This window comes from Pseudopipra pipra, chromosome 11, assembly GCF_036250125.1.
Source record: "Pseudopipra pipra isolate bDixPip1 chromosome 11, bDixPip1.hap1, whole genome shotgun sequence".
Lineage (NCBI taxonomy): Eukaryota > Metazoa > Chordata > Aves > Passeriformes > Pipridae > Pseudopipra > Pseudopipra pipra.
Genome location: NC_087559.1, coordinates 5,298,451 through 5,317,079, shown reverse-complemented (window position 1 = coordinate 5,317,079; position 18,629 = coordinate 5,298,451). Strand labels below are relative to the sequence as shown.

Sequence of the window (18,629 nt, the reverse complement as noted above, 5' to 3'; positions counted from 1 at the left end):
AAATTACACCTTGAAGCCTTCTGAAGTAAAAAGGAAAGACATCATGTGCATCCATAAATTATTTTTTATTTCAAATCCAGCCCCCAGTTTACACTGTACATGAGACACAGGCAATCCCATTAAGTGTTCAGGATTGGCAACATCATGTGAAGTCCCAAAATGAAATTCATCACTCTGATGCCAATGTGCCAGTTAAAAACAGACTCTAAACTTGGGTAAACTGGAGAGAGCAAAACAAACAAACAAAAATCAGAAATAGCAAGGAACAAGATTTCCATAGTCTGTTAGGAAAACATAATCCAGAGCTATATCCTGCCTAAAGAACAAGAGGCCCAAAAGCCTCATGGATTCCTTCAAATTCCAGCTTCCAGACAGACAGAGATGGCCCAGACCCTCTGGAAGAAAGCCACAAGCCCAGATCTTTGCTGTTGTCCAAACTCTCTCAGGATTTACTGGCAAAACCCCATTAATCCAACCAAGCCTGTTCTGCTGCCAAGATAATTTTGTGACTATTTGTAAAGTTAATCAACAAAACCAGTATTTTCATCCCAGCAATATTAAGCCATAAAGGTTGAATAATGTCCTGGCCATCAACTGTTGATGCTGCACTCAAATTTGCTGAAACTGGCGAATGTTGGCAGGATATTTTGCCCTTGGATTAAGTCCCTGCAGCCTCTCCTCCATGCATATGTTCAACCATTTGTTTTAGTGATCACTTGAAAGAGCAGCTCCTCATTAGCTGCTTCTACACAGACTCAAGCACATGCCTGCACTCACACACTGCCTTCAGCAGCATCACCTGCACCATTAAACATATACAAATACTTTCACAAACCAGTCTTCAAAAGCCTGGCACCAAAGCCATCAGTGCAGGATGGCAGCATTACCTCTAAATGATCCCCAGATGAAGAGATCCGAGTATCACTTTGGATCTCAGAGTATCAGGCTGTCATGGAGGAGAAAGCAGAGACATGTGACTCCATGCAATTAATAATATTTAAAACATTTGCCTCTAAAACTTGGCAAACTATGACAAAAAAATTTTTTTTAATTAAAAAGCTTTTTATTAAAAAACTCTCATGTGCATTTCATAATTAAATGTCTTCTTTATTTTGACTTGATTTCATTCAAACTCAAGCATTTTACCAACTTAAGTTTCATGCTTTTTTTTTCCTTTAAAAATCCCACAAGGTAAAAAACCCACACAGACACAAATACAGGAAATTATATTTCTCGAGGGCTTTTTTCTTTTTTTCCATATGTCAAAAAGTGCAATTTTGCTTCTGTGGTTCTTTAAAGTGAAACAGTTTTCTCCCTCAGAAAAACAACACACTACAGGAAGAATTGCACCAGATACACAAGATATACAAAGGTCTCAGCTCTATCCAGCTTTCCCTATGCACTGCTTAAGGTCATGAGAGATCTATATGGAAATTGTGCTTACAGGAACTCATCCCTCCCAGTACAGCCAGGTCAGTAAATGCACCTACACTCTGTGGAATTGCCTACAACTGCTGGAGAAGGGAAGTCAATAACATCTACAATTAGACCAGTGAAATGTTTACATTCACTGGAACTCTCCTGCTTTTCCACACAAGTGTGTGCTCTGCCTCGTGCCACCAGCACTGCATGGCTGAACTGCAAGTCTAGCACGGGAACACATTCCCCAAAAAATCTATAATTTAACACAGAACTCTGATTTTTATCTCACTGACTTGATTCTTTCACACATCCTTCCACTTAAGAGAACACAACTACTCCCTTTTTCTTCCCCACCAGCACAAACATGTCAGCCCTGGTCGGGGGGGGGGGGGGGGGGGGGGCAATTTCATAAAGAACTCAGCTTTGGCTTAGTATTTCCTTCACTGGAAACAGTGAACTGTGCTACTGGCTTTGGGAAGGCTTTAAGAAGTTTTCTGGATTGACTCTTCAACATTTTGAGGAAACAAGAATATTGACAATTAGGCTTTTAATGACTCCAAGGTTCCTCATGAATTCCTTTCCTTTCAGCTGCAGCTGAAAGACACTGTACACATTTTATCATTTGTCATAAAAAAATAGAAGTCCATTCCCTTTATCATCCTCAAAAAGACTCAAGTTTTATTCCAATTTGCTCAAGTTTTCCAATGCAACATGCTGGTTTATGTGAAAAAGTAGGAAACACCCAGTTTACCTGAAGCTTTAAGTATTCACTTAGGAAAAGATTGCCCTGCTCTGAGACAGAAGTCTGACTGAACCTACTGACCCGTTATATTTGAGCACTTAAAACTAAAGTGAGAGGAATCAAAGCTTATATTTAAAAGTAAAAACAAAAGACTGTGCTCTCTAATGTGAAAATGTTTCTAAACTTAAAATAGGGAGTTGCCAGAGTCTCTTGACACTGTATCTACCCCTTACATGAAATGGATGGACATATCTTTGTATAAAGATGAGTATTTCAGAATTTGGAATGCAAAAATACAGTGCAAAAACCAAAAGAGTCCTGAAAAATAGAGGTACGATGCTAAGGAGTGGTCTAAAGATGGGTTATTTCCCTCGTAGAAGTTTATACATTTCACAACAGCACTTTGCTTCCTGTTGTTACAGTATTTTTATGGAGCATTATGAGGATGGATAAGGAGTTGGCTGTGTGGCTGCACTCAGAGTTGTGGTCAATGACTTGATGTCCAAAAGGAGATCAGTGACCTGCTGGAGCCAGTCCAGAGGAGGGACACGCAGATGATCTGAGGGCTGGAGCCCCTCTGCTCTGGAGACAGGCTGGGAGAGCTGAGGATGTCCAGCCTGGAGAAGAAAAGGCTCTGGGGAGAGCTTAGAGCTCCTTTCAGTGCCTAAAGGGGCTACAAAAAAGCTGGAGAGGGACTTTGGACAAGGGTGTGGAGTGACAGGACAAGGGGGAATGGCTTCGAAATGAAAGAGAGCAGGTTTAGATTAAATACAAGGAAAAAATTCTTCCCTGTGAGGGTGGTGAGGCCCTGGCACAGGTTACCCAGAGAAGCTGTGGATGCCCCATCCTTGGAAGTGTTCAAGGCCAGGTTGGATGGGGCTCTGAGCAACTTCGTCTAGTGGAAGGTGTCCCTGCCCATGACAAGGGGTTGGAACTGGATGATCTTTAAGGTCCCTTCCAACCCAGGCCATTCCATGATTATTTAAAAACAGTATTTCAGTCAGAAATCTAATTTAGAATTCATCATGTTTTACCCTAAACGGCCACTTGGAATGCTGTGAAACATGATTTGCAGCCAGAAGCACCAAGTACATAAATTCTTCCACATCAAAGGAGTAGTTTGTAAATTTTGGATGTTCTCCCAGTGTTGGGTGGTGTCCCTAGAAAAACGAGATAAGGAATTTTAGACAGAAAAAAAAAATCAATGCATCTTTATTCAAAAAAGCAAAAAAAATATTGAAAATATGCCATTTTAATTTATTCTTTCTCATCCACTGATCTGCTCTGAGGCAAAAGAATCAGCAAAGTAACTGCAGAACAGCCGTGCTATGGATGGCTTGGATTAATGGCAAATTAATTTAATTTCTCTTCTTCCCTCAGCCATTAACATGAAATAATTTCAATATCACATCAGGGGAGTTAATTTGGTCTAAAGAATGAAAACTGTATTTCAAATACCAGAACACAGATAGGTTAAGCAAGATAACCCTAAAATGCTTCAGTTAGAGCACTTCACCCTCCCAGCAGTGACCATCATTACCCGATCCTGAGGGAATACTTTATTCCTTTTCCTCCAAGTGATGTAATGAATCCCTCTCAGCCTTGCCAAATCCAGGTAACAACGTTCATCTTCACAATTGTATCTAAGGACAGGCATAAAAAAAACGTATTTATCTACACAGATTGTGCTGAAGGATGAAAGAGGAAAAAACTCCACAAGTTGCAACGTCTGTTTTTCAGTTCTAAGGCACCAAAACCGTGGACAAATTTCTGCTCAACTGGAAACAACTGGCCTAGGAGGCAGTTTGAGGAACATCTGCATGTCAGACATGTCCCTGTCCAGCTGCAGCAGCTCTTGGACATGTGAAAAAAACCTCTGGGTTTCTGAACTTTACCTGGAGACTGAACAAAATACTCTCAAGCCAAGACTAGGCTGCCAAACACCAGCTCTGCAGCCTTCCCACAGCAAAATTTCCCAAGATGGAGAATTCAGTGCTCTTCTGACAAGTATTCTGCATTTTTGTTCAGTTCTGTAGAACTGGAGTGTCTGTTAATACCCGTACTTCGTGACAAAATACATTTAAAAGGAAGCTACAAGAGGAATCTCAGCAAAACAGAATGACACAGGGCTGACCTTGGCCAGCACACTGGTGCTCATGTCCTGAGCACAAAAAGGATAAAAAAAACTTCAGGGGATCTCTAACACCCTTGGACATGCATTTGATGTAATCAATTCACCTGGGTCACCAAAACACCCTTAGATCCCAGACACACCTGCAGGATCTGAGCAGTGAAGTTTTCCCAATGTTTGCCATTTCCTCCAAGAAATTTCTGCATTTTATTTCTACCATGGTACATTAGGAAATCACAGACTAAACCTGTATGATATAATTACACTATATTTTATAATGAAGGCTTCCTCTCTTTCAATCCCCAGAAGAAGAGGCTGCCAAAAATGAAGTATAAACAAGGATGCAAGACAGACATTCATGGTCAAATACTAGCAAGGGAGAGGTTTCATTAACACATAGCAACAGACATGAGCAGTTGTGTACAATAGAGGGGAAAGACAGACAGACTTACAGCTCAAAAACAACAGCCCAGTCTGGTAGAAAGAGCAAATGGGTCAGTCCAGCTCCGTGCATCCCAATGAATATATCAGAGTTGTGGGTAATTCTCAATTGCTCTGAAAATTCAAGTTCCCTGCAGACAACACAACACAACTGGTCATGTGGCAGGTCTATCCACAGCAGTAAGGATCACATGGAGAAAGCACAAAATTAGCTTAAGGGAATAGAGAAAGAGAGAACTGATTTTTCAAGGAAGAATACTAAGAATCACAAATGCTGCAGCCAGCAATAACTCAGCATGGAACTCAAAGAAATGCAGGCAGGTTTCAAAACTTCACAAGGATCTCTTTCAAAAATATTTTCTTTCAAGTTAAAGTTTTTGTAAGTTTGCGGTTTTCTTTTTATTTGTCTTTAAAATAAATTGCATCACTTCCTTAAAAAAAGAAAACCAAACCAGAAAAAAAAAAAACCACCTGAAAATCCAACATTAAAGACTTAAAACTGTTTCTGAACTGTATTCAATGTGATGCTGAAGTACACAAATAAACTTCCTCACATTGTCTCTGTTTTGGTCAGAACACTGGTCTCTCACTATTGTTTCAGTATCCCACTCTTCCTGCATGATCCCTGGAAGCACCAGTGAGTACATGGAGCTGCTGCCATTTGGCACAGGCATGCACTATTTGGGAACCTTTCCTTCAATCCATTTCTTACTGGCACAGTGCCTGCTACACCTGGCACCCCAAACTGACCTCAAGTGGTGTCTCCAGGGGCCACCAGAGTGTTAAATAAGGAGAGTTATTATTCCTTACTAAGCTAAGGGTCACATAAAATAAGACACTGGCATCATACAAGAGAAACCCTGTTGACCTACAGTTTCTGCAGAGCATTAGCAAATGTAAAAGGGTGATGGGAACACAGCTGGTTTGGGGAGAAGGGATGAAACAGAAAGAAAAGGGATTTCAAAACTTGTTCATTGTGTAATAGCTTTAATCTGAACCTGCTGCTCTAGAGATTCAGTCCTAAGCAGAGCATCACAGAATGGGAGGGCTTGACTAGCTCACCCACCACTCCCTCAGTAACACTCTTCCTTCCCAGTCTTTGGATTTTGCACAGGTTGGACAGGAGGACAGACACAGCCCTGCCTGCAAACAGCTTCCCCAGCCACAGGCAGCACACACCAGATTCTTCCACCAACTTACGTACTTGTATTTGTAGTCCACCACTTTGACCTCCAACGTTGATACTGTTTTCAAAGCATTCACGAGCTGAGGAGTAGAATAAAAAGACAATGATTTGGTGTTCTCCTTCAATTAATTGCTCCCCTGCACTCCTGACCACTTCACACACTTCTCCTCCCCACCAGGGAATTGGTAACTAGAAGGATTTTCAAAAATCCATTACTAGGTCAGACTCTTACTGACATGAGAAGTGAAAACAGGTTAGACCCGGGCTTCAGAACTAAAGGGCTTTTGGAGAGTCTCCAATCCACAGCCAGCAGTAGAGGGAGAAAGAGCCAAGTATTTTCTTTTACAGAAGTATGGTAAAAATAAAACTAACTTCTCCCTTTGTCATGTGCACTTGACCAGAACTCACACTACATGCAGCAGTCACGAACTGAGGACAGCCCAGCAGATAAAGCACAAATCCTTTGTTCTGTCTGTTCTGTCACTGAGCTACTGCATCACACAAACCTCAGCTTCTCCCTAAATAAGGTGGGGATGATAATCCCAATTCATTTTTGTCAGGCACTAAACAGCAGGAAAGAAAACAGGTATGAAAATATTAAATATGACCATCTGACCACAAAAGAGGCTACACTGTAAGTCCAGTAAGTTGCATGATTCGAAAACATGAATCAATATGAGAATTCATTAAGTTTTGAGTGCACATACTCAAGTACAATGGCTTATGAATTTCAATCTGCAGACATTACAAAGGGTTTTGTTAGACTTCAGCACCGGGGATGCTGTAAATAAAAGAAATAATCTGGAAGCGAAGTATTACATTTGTAGTCTCCCATTCAATATTTAGAAAGGGCAGCAAGGTCCAGTGTCTGCTGTACAGGAATGGAGACTGGCCACAAGACATATTAGAAGAAATTAATATAAGCATTGGACATATTTGTCCAAGATTTGTCAGCAAATAGATGTCTTGGCTCTACCCAAAAAAAAAAAAAAAAAATCAATCCAACGAGCAAAACTTAACTTCTACTAAATCTGTTTTTAAAAATAAAAAGGACCACACCTCATTCTGGTTTAATATTTTCCTGTAATCTGTACTGCGTGCAAGTATTGTGACTCGAATTTTCCCATCCTGAGAAGAAAGAAGGAGCAGTGTGTTAGCTGAGAGGCAGACCTCACAAAAACAATCCCAGACACTTCCATATTTACTTTTGGCAAATATTTGAGCAACCAAATATGTTCCTTCCACATGTAATAAACAGATGATGTAACCATCTTAAAATTCACATCCCATTTCCCAACAGACTCAAAGTGTCAAAAACTTTGTGAAAGTCTGATTATTAACCAAGAATGAAATATTTTCTGAAAGGTTTATTTTATTCAGTACAAAAGAGCCTTTGTATTACACATTATATGGCAGTTTTTGAAAGCAGGAAAGCAGCTTTCAGGATGACTTGTGCACAAGATCCTTGGGAAAAAATATTTTACTTCTCTAACAGTTCCTCCTTTTGCCTCTTTTAATTAATTGGACTCACAGGGGTAAGATTTAACTGCATGACTCCCATTAGTGTCAGCAGGAGAAGCATAACTAAATGCCTTTGCAGAGCTCTGAATGGTGCCCCTCAGCCTCAATACACAGGCTACCCTCTGGAAAATCCTTCAGCCAGCCCTGAACTGCTGTGCCCATCAATGCCACGTGCAAAAACCACCAGTGGGTACAACAGTTCTCTGCCCAGGGCCACACAGATGGTGCTGGGCAAGGATGGAAGGACCAGATTCCATCGTTTCTTCCTCTGATCCGAGCTCAGCAGTACCTATGAGGGTTGATAAAGGGCAGAACAGGTTGACTTACTAGGCAAAAAATCCCAGGTATCACAGGAAAAGACAAAAAGTGCACAATACACCCTCATTCCCCACTGGCTCCTATTTCCTAATGCTGTTTCTCTGTTAAGAGCCATCAGCTCCACATTACAGTTGCCATTATTCAGTTATCATACCTTGGGTCCTTCTTGTGTAATATTTAACCTGTGTAACACATGCTGAGAAAACGCTCTGAACAGCCCTGTACCGTGACAGCCAGAGATCTGAAATTAAAAAAGCAATTGTTAACATACAGAGTTATTTTGCTCAGAAAACTGCGCTTTGTGATCAGTTTTTTTGCCATTCTTGTGGAACAAAAGCCCAGTATCATGCACTGTGCTAAACATGTCACTATTCACTGCAACACAAGTGGCACTTTCATTTAGAAAGAAATATAACTCTCTCTAGTGTTAGAGTCTGAATGCATGAGCTAATACCACTGGGAAAGTCTGACTGTGTTCAAGGTCTTGTGCTCTGCAAAAATACCAGTAAGTTCACAGTGCTCACCCATTAAAGAAGAACAATATGCATCTCCTGAGCTGTGACAGAGGGGACTGCACACAACCAGCTAAAGAACTTCAAAATCCTAATCTTCAGGGGAGATCATTCCATTTGGAGTTGGACCTTCCCTGCGGTACCAGGGAAGGTACCATGATACTATTCCATGATAGCTCAGCTGGATATTGGAGGGATTCATCAGCTCAGATTTCACACTGTCACACACACATGCAGTTAACAGTGGATGGCTAAATGGGACTCACCAGTGGAGTGTTGTAGAACAAGCCGTATCGCATCCGAGGCAGCAACGAGAACACTGCTTCTTTAAAGCACACCTGCAAAGGAGATCACAGGGAGTTACACTCCACTGCCACCTTCCACTGCCTCCTTCACTGGGATCCCTGCTTCTAATGAGCCAGCAATTACTGGTCCCATCAAGAGCAACCCCACTTCCTTGACTGTGCAAATGAACAGAACAAAGACAATCCTGATCCCAAAAGAGCTCTCACTTGGGACCCTATGGATGCAAGTGTGGGGAGAGGTGAAAAAAACACCCTGAAACAGAACAAACATGAACTAAATAGAAGTAAGACAGTTAATGAGTTTAAGACTGGATTTAAGAGACTAAAATGAGCTGTGAATGAATGGCTACATTTTGTGGTGTAAAATTTTTTTAATGATAAGCAGCAGGTATGCCAGAAGTTACAGGGGAAAAGAAACACCTCGGGAGGAGTCAGAAGACTTAGAAAGACAGAACCCTTAACTTCAGTAATGGGTCCCTGCAGAAGGAAACCCCACCTATGAATACCATCTCTCAGGACACAAAACTAAGGTCCATCTACATAAAGGATAGACGCACCACAGAATTAGGTTACAGCTCTGACTCGTTTCTAAGGTAGAATACTCATATTACACAAATTAAACATGCATGGGAGGTATTAATGCTTTCATCTGAAACACCCATAACCACAAGCAGCTTGAGAAGTTGTCATATTTGCTCCCTAGTGACTATGTATTCAAACAACATATAAAATTCCATACCCTTTTAGAGTCAAAGGTTTTCAAGTGTATTATTTCGTAGTCAGTAAATGCCTTCCATGTCTCACTGAACAGGTCACCGTAGCCATACGAGCTCTGGGAGGAAAGCAAAAAACACAAGGGCATAAGGATTACATAAATGCATATTAGAACCTCTCTTCGTGATTCAAGCTCTGTATACAAGTTCTAATACACCATTAATATGTGCAACACCATCACAGTACCCAAAACAGCCTAGCACAGAACACAGACATGACACAACACCAAACTCTCTCTTTACAGTGACAGATAACTCAAATTACCTGTCAGGTAGTTAATTTTTAATAAAAACTTCTATAAATTAGCAATCTAGATGAGTACTTCAGTAGCAGATTAAAATTTCTGAGTCAGAGAGAGAAGTACCAACTACTTTTCCCAGAGACAACAGAAGACAAGTTAAATTTGAAGTAAAAGAAACACAGGGATGGTAGAGGGTGCAAACCTCAATTCCTGAGACTAGTCCTGAGACTAAAAACCACCTGGGAATTCACGTGCAGCAGTAAGGTTTGAGGTAAAAAGTCCCAACAAGCTTATTTTGCTTTTGCCTCTCCTTTGGAATTGTCACTTGCATATTGCACATGTATCACAAACCGAAGGCAACTATGTGATTTGATGGGAGAAACAGCTCAGAAGTTTCTATACAGAGCAGTAAAAAACTTTTCCCTTTGCAGCAACACTCTGTGGAACCTTTAAAGAGCCATCTACTCCCTACAACATCAGCCTGTCCCCAGGGGCTCTTGCCTTCCAATCTCTCACATTTCCTGCACATCCCAGGGCTGAGTCACCACCTCTTGCTCTTTGAACGCAATTAAACGTGCCCTCAGTAGCCCTGGTGCAGATTCCTCACTTAAAGCTTCCTTTCAACTCCGGGGCTGGTTCAGGCTGATGGGAAAGCTATGTGGGAATATTCCCGACAAGAAATTTGAAAATCAGACTACAAATGATCACAGAAAAGAACAGATATCTACTGAGGTGTAAAAATCTAAAGGGCACCAGATTTCCTTCAGCTGACCAGGCACTTTCCTTCCCCTTCCTCTGCCATTAGGTTTTAATGGATTTTACAATCCAAACTACTTTCTGGTCATCTGTATCACAAGAACTGCTCTTCCGGGTTAAAAGTAGAGAACTGATGAAAGTACCACTTTCTAACCCTCTCTGCTCTCCTTAAAAGTGCTTCATAAACATTTCCTCCCTGCATTTGCAGAGACAGTCTCCAAAACAATCCCCCCTCGTTTTCTGCTTTGTTTAACCTACATCTAAGGGCACTACTGTTTAATAAGAACAGTAGCTAGGAAGTATGGCCAAATCTAATTGCATCAAGCTAAAAAAAGAAAAAAAGAGAATGAATAATAAGCTCAAGTCCACCTTTTGATCAGCACAGACAGTTGACTGGTGCCATCACCTGGCTGTACACAGCAATGAACTCGAGCAGCCTGAGCAGGTAAAGCTCTTTTAAAATGATAGTACTGTGACAGTACTTTGAATGGGACATTTGAAAGAGTTATTTAAATATTAGACCCTGTTTTGATACATATACAAGGATTTAATCTAGTTGTTTTCTTTATTACAGGCTGCACATTACTGATTTAGAGAAATGCAAGACTGCACTCTTTTTAAATAGAAAAGAAACAGTTGAGTAAATCTTCAATATTCTGAGAGAAAAAAAGCCTACAGAAAAGAGCATGAAATGTTCAAATGTTACAAACTAGAAAAAGTGATCATATTATTTTTGAGGTCACACCAAAAAAAGCCATAACTACACACCAGCAAAAGCTGAGCTACAGAGTAGTGTTCCAACAGCACATGGTTTATCAGGGAAAATCTGCTCCCCAGCTCTTGTTCATGCACCTGTATTAAAAGTGTCCAAAAATTTATCAGTTCCACATGGTTAAGCCCACAGGAAAGCCAGGGATTGGCTACTAAAGCCTTCAGAGTCTCTACAAAGCAGAAATACAACTCATTACAAATATGTCAAAAGCACAGCAGACTTACAGTGTCCCACATGACTATGTTGACATCAGTACTGAAGGAATTATTGATATGTTGAGTAATGTAAAGATTGACGAAATCACAGAAGTGATGGTACATGTTGACACCTAAGAAAGACAGATTTGTTAGCAAAGCACAGCATCATTCCTTCCACCTTTATTGGTTCATGAATTTTTCCTTAGCAGTATCCTGTATTTTATGTTAGTTTTCCCCTACTTCTGACTGAATGCTTCTAATATACCCTAAAAAAAGCAAACTTATAAAGGGAAGGAATCATGGTAAAAAATCTGAAGTAAAACACGGTTTTACAAAGTACAGAGAAGTTAGTAGAGTGGCCAAAAGAAAGCATAAGAAACAGGTAAGTTTCATGTGCTATTTCTCATTACAGTCTGCAGCTGCTTTCTGAAGGATATGAAAGGAACTCCTGCTTTAACACAAGCCAGTTTGACACACAGGAAACATGAAAGCTGGCCCTGGGCACTGATCTTGGTTCTGCTTTAGTGGGGCTAAGGAAGCTCTGTCTGCAGAGCTGCAAGACAGAACTTGTACTTGCACACAAGCCAAAGCCCAATTAATTCCTCAGGTTCTCTCTCAGAGCATTCTTGTTCATTCTTGGTTTCTTAAGCTTAATACCTGGGTGCATAAAAAACTACCACGAAACAAAGGAGGTAACGCAGTCCAGTTCCTTACTACAGCTTTGCTTAAAAGGGAAGACGTTGGCACGAGAGGAGGATGAATTCAGGTTACAGTTGCCATGTGTCACAGGGACAGAACCCAGCACACAACCATCCTGTTCAAACCACAGCTCACCCCAGTGCAGCTGCTTTGTCTGAACACATCCTGAGCACCCTCTGCCATTAACAGCTGTCTGCAAACTGTGCTGTACCAACAAAAAGGCTGGTGAAGCTCAAAAAATGTCAGATACCACTGACTGATTCCCAGAGGTGCCTGAGTGCTGCCCCTCCTGAAATACCACTTCTCTTCCATATCATCCAATACACTCAGAGTCCTGTTACTGAGCACATACTACAAGACACAGACACCCACAGGTTGTGTTTCACAGTATGAAACCTGTCATAAAGAAACACAGCCAAAGACTCTGTAGAGAACAGACTCTGGCACAAAGACAAACACTCTCAAACCACAGTCAAGAGAACCACTGGGCAAGGCAGCAGGAAATTATTTTGATTTTTTTAAAATCATCTGTGGGAAAAAATAAGATTTTCAAATTTAAGTTTCCGAGTTCATCACTGGAACTAGAAGGGGAAAAAAAGGAAGGAAAAATCACATCATTTTTCAAAAAAATAAAAATATATTACAAGTGAACTTAACAATCACAAAGGCATAATGTAGATAGGCAAGTTGAATATGGGCTTTTTATACTGCAATACTGTAGGATAAAAAAAATAAACTAAAGATACCAATTACCTGCATCTAATTTCATGAAGTATGTTGGCTTTTCAATAACAATGTCACACTTTTCATCTTCTAGAGGCCTGAAGTCTAATGCAGTAAATGTCTGGAGTTCTGCAAACCTAGAAAGATTCAATCACACAGAATATGCTCTGACATTAACACACTTATACAAATGTAGTTCATATGCCTAAGGTTTAGTAACTGTCCATCCAGTCCATCTGATTTAACAGGACTGCTGAAAACTGATAGAGTCTGACAATTAAAATGATTTGAAATTATAATGGAGGGTTCCTCAGTTTATGAGCTTCTGGAGGTTAAACACTGCCTTTGATCTCAAGAGTGAACAGCACCTTTGATCTACAAATCAAGGCAGCAGAGATGTAACAAAGAGCCTTAGAGCCTGGGTCTGTGGGTCCATCCAACTTGATCTGCATTGACAAAGACACTCAAGCAAAATCTCCATGCTTTGGTCAGAATAATGAATGTATACGTAGTTTTTTTTATTCCTGGATCTAAACAAGGATGAGCAGTTGCAATGACAATAGCAGGTAGAGAACAAAAGTACTTTCCTCCTCTGCAGCTGTTCTCGACTGAAATTAGCCATCAAGGCAAAACCAGGGGGGGAAAAAAATCCAAACATGAGAAAAGCACAAAATTAATTATAATATGGACCTTAATGGCTCCAATTCCTTCATCTCTCATCAATTAACTGGCAATGCAGCTTTGAAGTGCTAACATGCAAACTGTGATACTCTGCACTTCCTACTCAGCCTCAGTGTGTTGCCCATCTCACATTCCAAGCACAGGCTCCCTGGGAACACTGTGTGAACACATCCAGCTCAGGCACTGCATTGGCCCCATCATCACCATGGACTGTGTGAACTAACACACAGGCGCCAATTTCAAGGCATTTCACAACAAAACAATTATCTCCTCCCACAGGCAGGTTAGGCTGAGAGCCAGCATCTTGCCCAGAAAATACCTGAAAGTTAGAACTCCCAATTACAAGACATTTTCAGATCTTTTGCTGCTGTAAATTAGGCAGGACACCATTACCCACAGCATAGTTCAGACGTTCTGCATGGACGCAATTACCAGAGGTATCTACTATGAACTCTCAAACTGACCCCAAGAGGAGCAACTCTTTCCTCAGTATGAAATCCCCTACACACAGCTGCTAATGCCAATGCCAAAAAATCAAAAATAATTAGTGAGTGAACTTGGAAGCAGAACCCTTGACAAGAGATTCTTACCAGGACTGCAGAGGGCTCTTGCGCTGACCTTCAGCCAAAAACGCTTTAACGTCGAGGGTGCAATGACCTCCAATCTCTCCCTTCTGGAAAAAGTCTTCTTTGAATCTAATGCAAATTAGGAAAAGTCGATCAGCTTTGGTGCAACAGAGCTAACCAGTGCCCTGCAATCTCAATTACATACTCAAGGCAGTGCTGGTTAGTCTCAGTTCAGCAAGGCACTTCACACATATTTAAAACCTGAGTGTTTTCTTAAATAAAGGATTTCCCACAATTCCCACGTAAAGACAGTGGTGTCCTTGAAGTTCTAGAAAACACAGAAAGCACCACTAATCCACCCAGACTGTTATTAGGAATCATTTTCACATACCTGAATGAGTAACTTAATTAGATTCTGCTCCATGATTACTCACAGGAGCACATTACTTGGAGTTTTTGTTTGTTTTTAACATCTTCTAGCTGAAGTTCACCTCAGATTTCACAACCCAGTTCGCTATGCAAGGATTTTATACAACATATGAAGAGTGAGGTGCAAGAACAAATTTCATGAAAACAAAATGCCAACTAAAAGCACTGTCTAAATTAGCTTTCAGGACAGGCTGAGAAGAGACAAAACCTATTCTGAGGGGTATTGTCAGTCATGAAACACCTGCTTTGCAGTCATGTGCCCCAAGACACTGACTTCAGAAATAAGACAGGAGGGGATGCCAGCATCAGCAGTATGATTTTTACCCAGTTTTCCACCCCGTTATCACTATAACACAAGCAAACCAGACACCTGTCATGGTTTCTCTTCACAGTCCTTAAATCAATGTACAAGTTTGTTGCTCTGCAGTGCTGAAGGTACTGGGAACAGGTCAGAGATGAATCCCCCTGTTAAGAAAAGAACAAGCAGAATTCTGTCAATAACAAAAATTATGTGTGAAAACAAGTGCAAAGTATCACATCTACCAGAAACACCTACTGTTGCTGCAGGCTTACAGTGGGTCTTCATTTCATTGAGCCTCTCTCGAACATAACCAAAATCAGCTTGTTTCCAGAATATCTGCTGGGCTGTCTCAATGTCACTTGCCCTGATGTGTGAAGGGCAGAGGAAAAAAATCAAGGTCTATTGCTTATTTCCAGTAATAACTTTTAACAGAAAACATTTTTTTTCACTGAAAGTGGAAGAGAAGAACCAGCCAGTTACTTTATTGGCATTTAAGATGCGAAACAGGAAGCACTTATCAGCTCCATGTAAATGAAAACATCAATGACAATTTAAAGCTATTCTCCCGTAAAAGGGTATAAAATTTTTTTTAACATTTTTTCCCCTCTGTTTTTAAAGCTAAGAAAGGAAATACAGTTATTTTAGGAATCTGAAATCAAGGCTAAATCAGAATAACGAAAACATTCTGGCAGGAAGCATTTCCAACAGTATTTTCTTCATTAAAAAGTTAAATTTTTAAAACCATGTTATGTATAAATACACACAAGTCTCTACAAAGAATCATCCTTTAAATTCTAAATATCACAACAACATTGACTTAACAGCTAATATCAAAGTGACCACTACACTCTTTTTTTTACCATAATGGACAGTATATTTTTAAAATTAAACTTACCATCCAGTTTCAACATAATCACATACTGGGTAACTGAACCTGTTATCTGATCTGCAAGATTTCTCATAACCCCAGCAGGATTTTAGTTTCTTCAAGTGTTTCTGTAACAAAGAATAACTGAATTGGTTTTGCAACAGCAAAATAGGAAATTACTTCAGTTAGTTGTTAGATTTTAAATGACCCCTTGCTCATAAATCTTGCATAAAAGGCTTTTGGTCTGGTTTGTTTTCAAACAATTTCAGAAAGAACATCCAGATTCTTCATCCACAACAGAGGCTCCAAAGAGGACACACATCCACAGCAACTTTATTCTTGTCTAAAACGTGTCTGTTCTAGGCCAAACCCTTTTCCTGACTAATTGGCAAGGAGACCAATTAATCACCATCTTTAACTGCTATGACTCCAAGAACAAACCACCTCAATATAACATTTAAACAAACAAACAAAAAAAAAATAAACTTACTTTATATGGGCAAAGAGCATCCTGCTTACAGATGTCAGCAACATGCTGGTTATTGTGCAGAAAGTATGGAATATGCTCATCTGGCAAGTTGATAGCTTTGTAGTCATACAATGGCTCCTCCGGAATGTTTCTGAATTCAGTAGGATTTTCAGCTTGGGAATTAGCCAGAATTTCTTGCAGTAGCAATGCAAACACAAGCAACATAAACATGGCAACCCGTGAGTTCTGTATTTATTAAAAAACAAAAAGACAAAAAAAAAAAAAAAAAAAAAAGACGTTTAACTTTTCTGCAGCATTTCAAGCACACAAGACAAATTTCAGTCAAAGTCACATACTCAAAGAATTTGTACTTGCATTTCTGGAGTGGTTTCTTTTTCCTGTGAAGAGCAAACTTTCACTGAGAGACCAGACTGTACAACCTCAGGATTATCTTTGAATCATTAGTCATCGAGGGTTATTACGCACCACCAACTCCCAGTCAAACTAAAAGGGGTGTGTTTACTTTAGCTAATTCCCAAGGGATCCTGAGAGTTCAGCGTGGAAACTAAGTATAGAGCATGTAATATCCAGTCAGAAGGGAGAAAAATGTAGAACTACTGGGGGGAAGGGTGAGAAAAGAAGGATTTTTAGTTTTAAAATAAGTATAAAAATATTTTCTCCACTTTGAACTAATCATTAGCTGAAGGAAATCTACACAGTCACAAATAAATGGTCACAGATAGGTCTGTTACAGGATGCCTGGTTTTAGTGCTTAACATCATGTTAAAGAAACTTGACTGCTGAGTTATGTACTTTACATATAAAAGTTATATATATAAAGAGTATATATATATATCTTTATACACACATACTTTAACTACAGGCCCACACATATCTGTATACTCTAAAGCTGACTGCATACCTTTCTGGTAATACAACCTTCTCATCAAACACCTCTGCTCTGAACCATTAAACTTCCTGGGGTAAAAAATGCGTGGCCTGTATCTAAACCCCACCTTTTTTGGCATTATAATTTGCTAAAATTTGCATGCTTGCTTTCAACCGAAGCCTTTAGCAAAATTCCTACGATACAAGTAGTTTTACCTGTTTGGTTTGAGGAGAACCGTTTCAGATTTCCCAAGTGCAGAAACCTAATGCTGGAGGAGGAAAAGTGGAGTTAGGTATGTCCTGTAAAAGGAGTTTTCCATGGGACACTGTCCTGCTTCTTGAGACACATTCCCAGCAATGAGAGCAGCCTTCCACAGCCCGGGAACGCTGCTGACCCGTCGGGTGGCTGCAAGAAACCATTTCTCTTGCCCTGTGGGGCGGGAGGGGGGTATCGGGAGGATCACACCGTGCCCATCACAGCTCAAAGCCATCAGTACCCTGTGGTGTCCCCAGGGCTGGGTGGCCCCTGGGTGCCGGCTGAGAGTCTGTCACTTCGGGAAGGCGCCCGGCACCCAGTGCCGGGCCGTGCTGGTGCCACGGGGGACCCAGAACTGGACCCAGAACTGGACCCAGCCTCCGGCCCGGCTGGACCCGGGTCTGACCCACGCCGGTCATGCCCCTGCTGGACCCGATGCCGGGCCCACAGCGAGCCCCGTGCGGCACCCCCGTCCCGTCTCGTCCCGTCCCACCCAGCGCACCGCGTGTCACCGCACCGCGTGTCACCGCACATCACACCCCATCGCCGCACCGCGTGTCACCGCCCCGCACATCTCATCACATCCCATCACCGCACCTCAGCCCCGCCGGCCCCGGGCAGCCCCGCGGCCCATGGGACCGGCCGCTCCTCCCGGTACGCGTTTGCCGATGGCCTCAATCCTCATGTCCGGGGGGAGCGCCCGGCCCCGCGGGGGCAGCGCCCGTGTGCGAGAGCCGCTCTCCCCGCGGGTGTGAGGGAGGGGAAGGAGGGAGGGGAAGGAGGGAGGGCCAGGCGGCACCGCCGCCCCCGCCCCGGGAAGAGCCGCGGCCGGAGCTCTGCGGCCGCCGGGACCGCCCCGCCCGGGGGCGGCGGGAGCCGGGGAAGGAGGGAGGGAAGGAGGGAGCGAAGGAGGAGCCCGGCCCGGCTCCCGGGAAGCGGGCGGGGGTCGCGGGTCGGGCTCCGGCGGCGCTCAGGTGGGTCCTGGGCGGGGGGCACCTGCCCGCGGGGGATCAGCAGGGGATCAGCGGCGCGTCTTCCTTCTGCTGCCGGAAATCAAGCGCTGCCGCCCCGGGAGCGGCGATGACAGGATGCGGAGGAAAAGGGCCTTTTCCTGCCGCCGCTCGGCAGGAAGCGGAGCTTCCCGGCACCCCATTGTTCCAGGGGCTCCCCCCGAGCCCCGGGAGCGGGGCCGGCCCGGTGGCACCGCCGCGCTCAGACACTGCCCCGCTCCAGGGGCGGAGGTGGATGAACGCCCTGCCCCCGCTGGGATGCGGGGCAGGCACATGACAGCGCTCCTGCCGGGGTTGGGAACCCGCAACCTCCTTCGGTTTGACCCAATTCCTGCAGCGCCGAGCGCCGGAGGGGGCACAGGCGACAATACTCAAGGGCTGTGAATCCTCCACGCCAGCACAGAGCTCTTCTCTCCTCGTT

General features: G+C 42.5%; 1 protein-coding gene across 1 annotated transcript; it reads right to left on the bottom strand.

Annotated features, from left to right (window-relative positions):
* Nucleotides 1–46: 46 nt before the first annotated feature.
* EOGT (EGF domain specific O-linked N-acetylglucosamine transferase) lies at nt 47–18,388 on the bottom strand. The gene is made up of 17 exons (XM_064667215.1): nt 17,796–18,388; nt 17,159–17,205; nt 16,076–16,300; nt 15,613–15,713; nt 14,973–15,081; nt 14,787–14,881; nt 14,012–14,116; nt 12,771–12,877; nt 11,346–11,449; nt 9,318–9,410; nt 8,540–8,611; nt 7,916–8,002; nt 6,982–7,050; nt 5,941–6,002; nt 4,748–4,867; nt 3,705–3,807; nt 47–3,324 (listed from the first exon to the last, which is right to left on the bottom strand). The coding sequence occupies exons 3-17, from the start codon at nt 16,283–16,285 to the stop codon at nt 3,178–3,180; spliced, it is 1,584 nt and encodes a 527-aa protein (XP_064523285.1). The 5' UTR covers nt 16,286–16,300; nt 17,159–17,205; nt 17,796–18,388; the 3' UTR covers nt 47–3,177.
* Nucleotides 18,389–18,629: the final 241 nt, after the last annotated feature.

Excerpts from the sequence above, each read along its gene's own strand:
- EOGT (XM_064667215.1), bottom strand. The coding sequence starts at position 16,285 with ATGTTTATGTTGCTTGTGTTTGCATTGCTACTGCAAGAAATTCTGGCT. Across the intron at positions 9,411-11,345 it reads ACATAGTCATGTGGGACACT|AGCTCGTATGGCTACGGTGA; the intron begins GTAAGTCTGCTG and ends CTTTCCTCCCAG. Across the intron at positions 4,868-5,940 it reads GTGGTGGACTACAAATACAA|GGAACTTGAATTTTCAGAGC; the intron begins GTACGTAAGTTG and ends TGTTGTCTGCAG.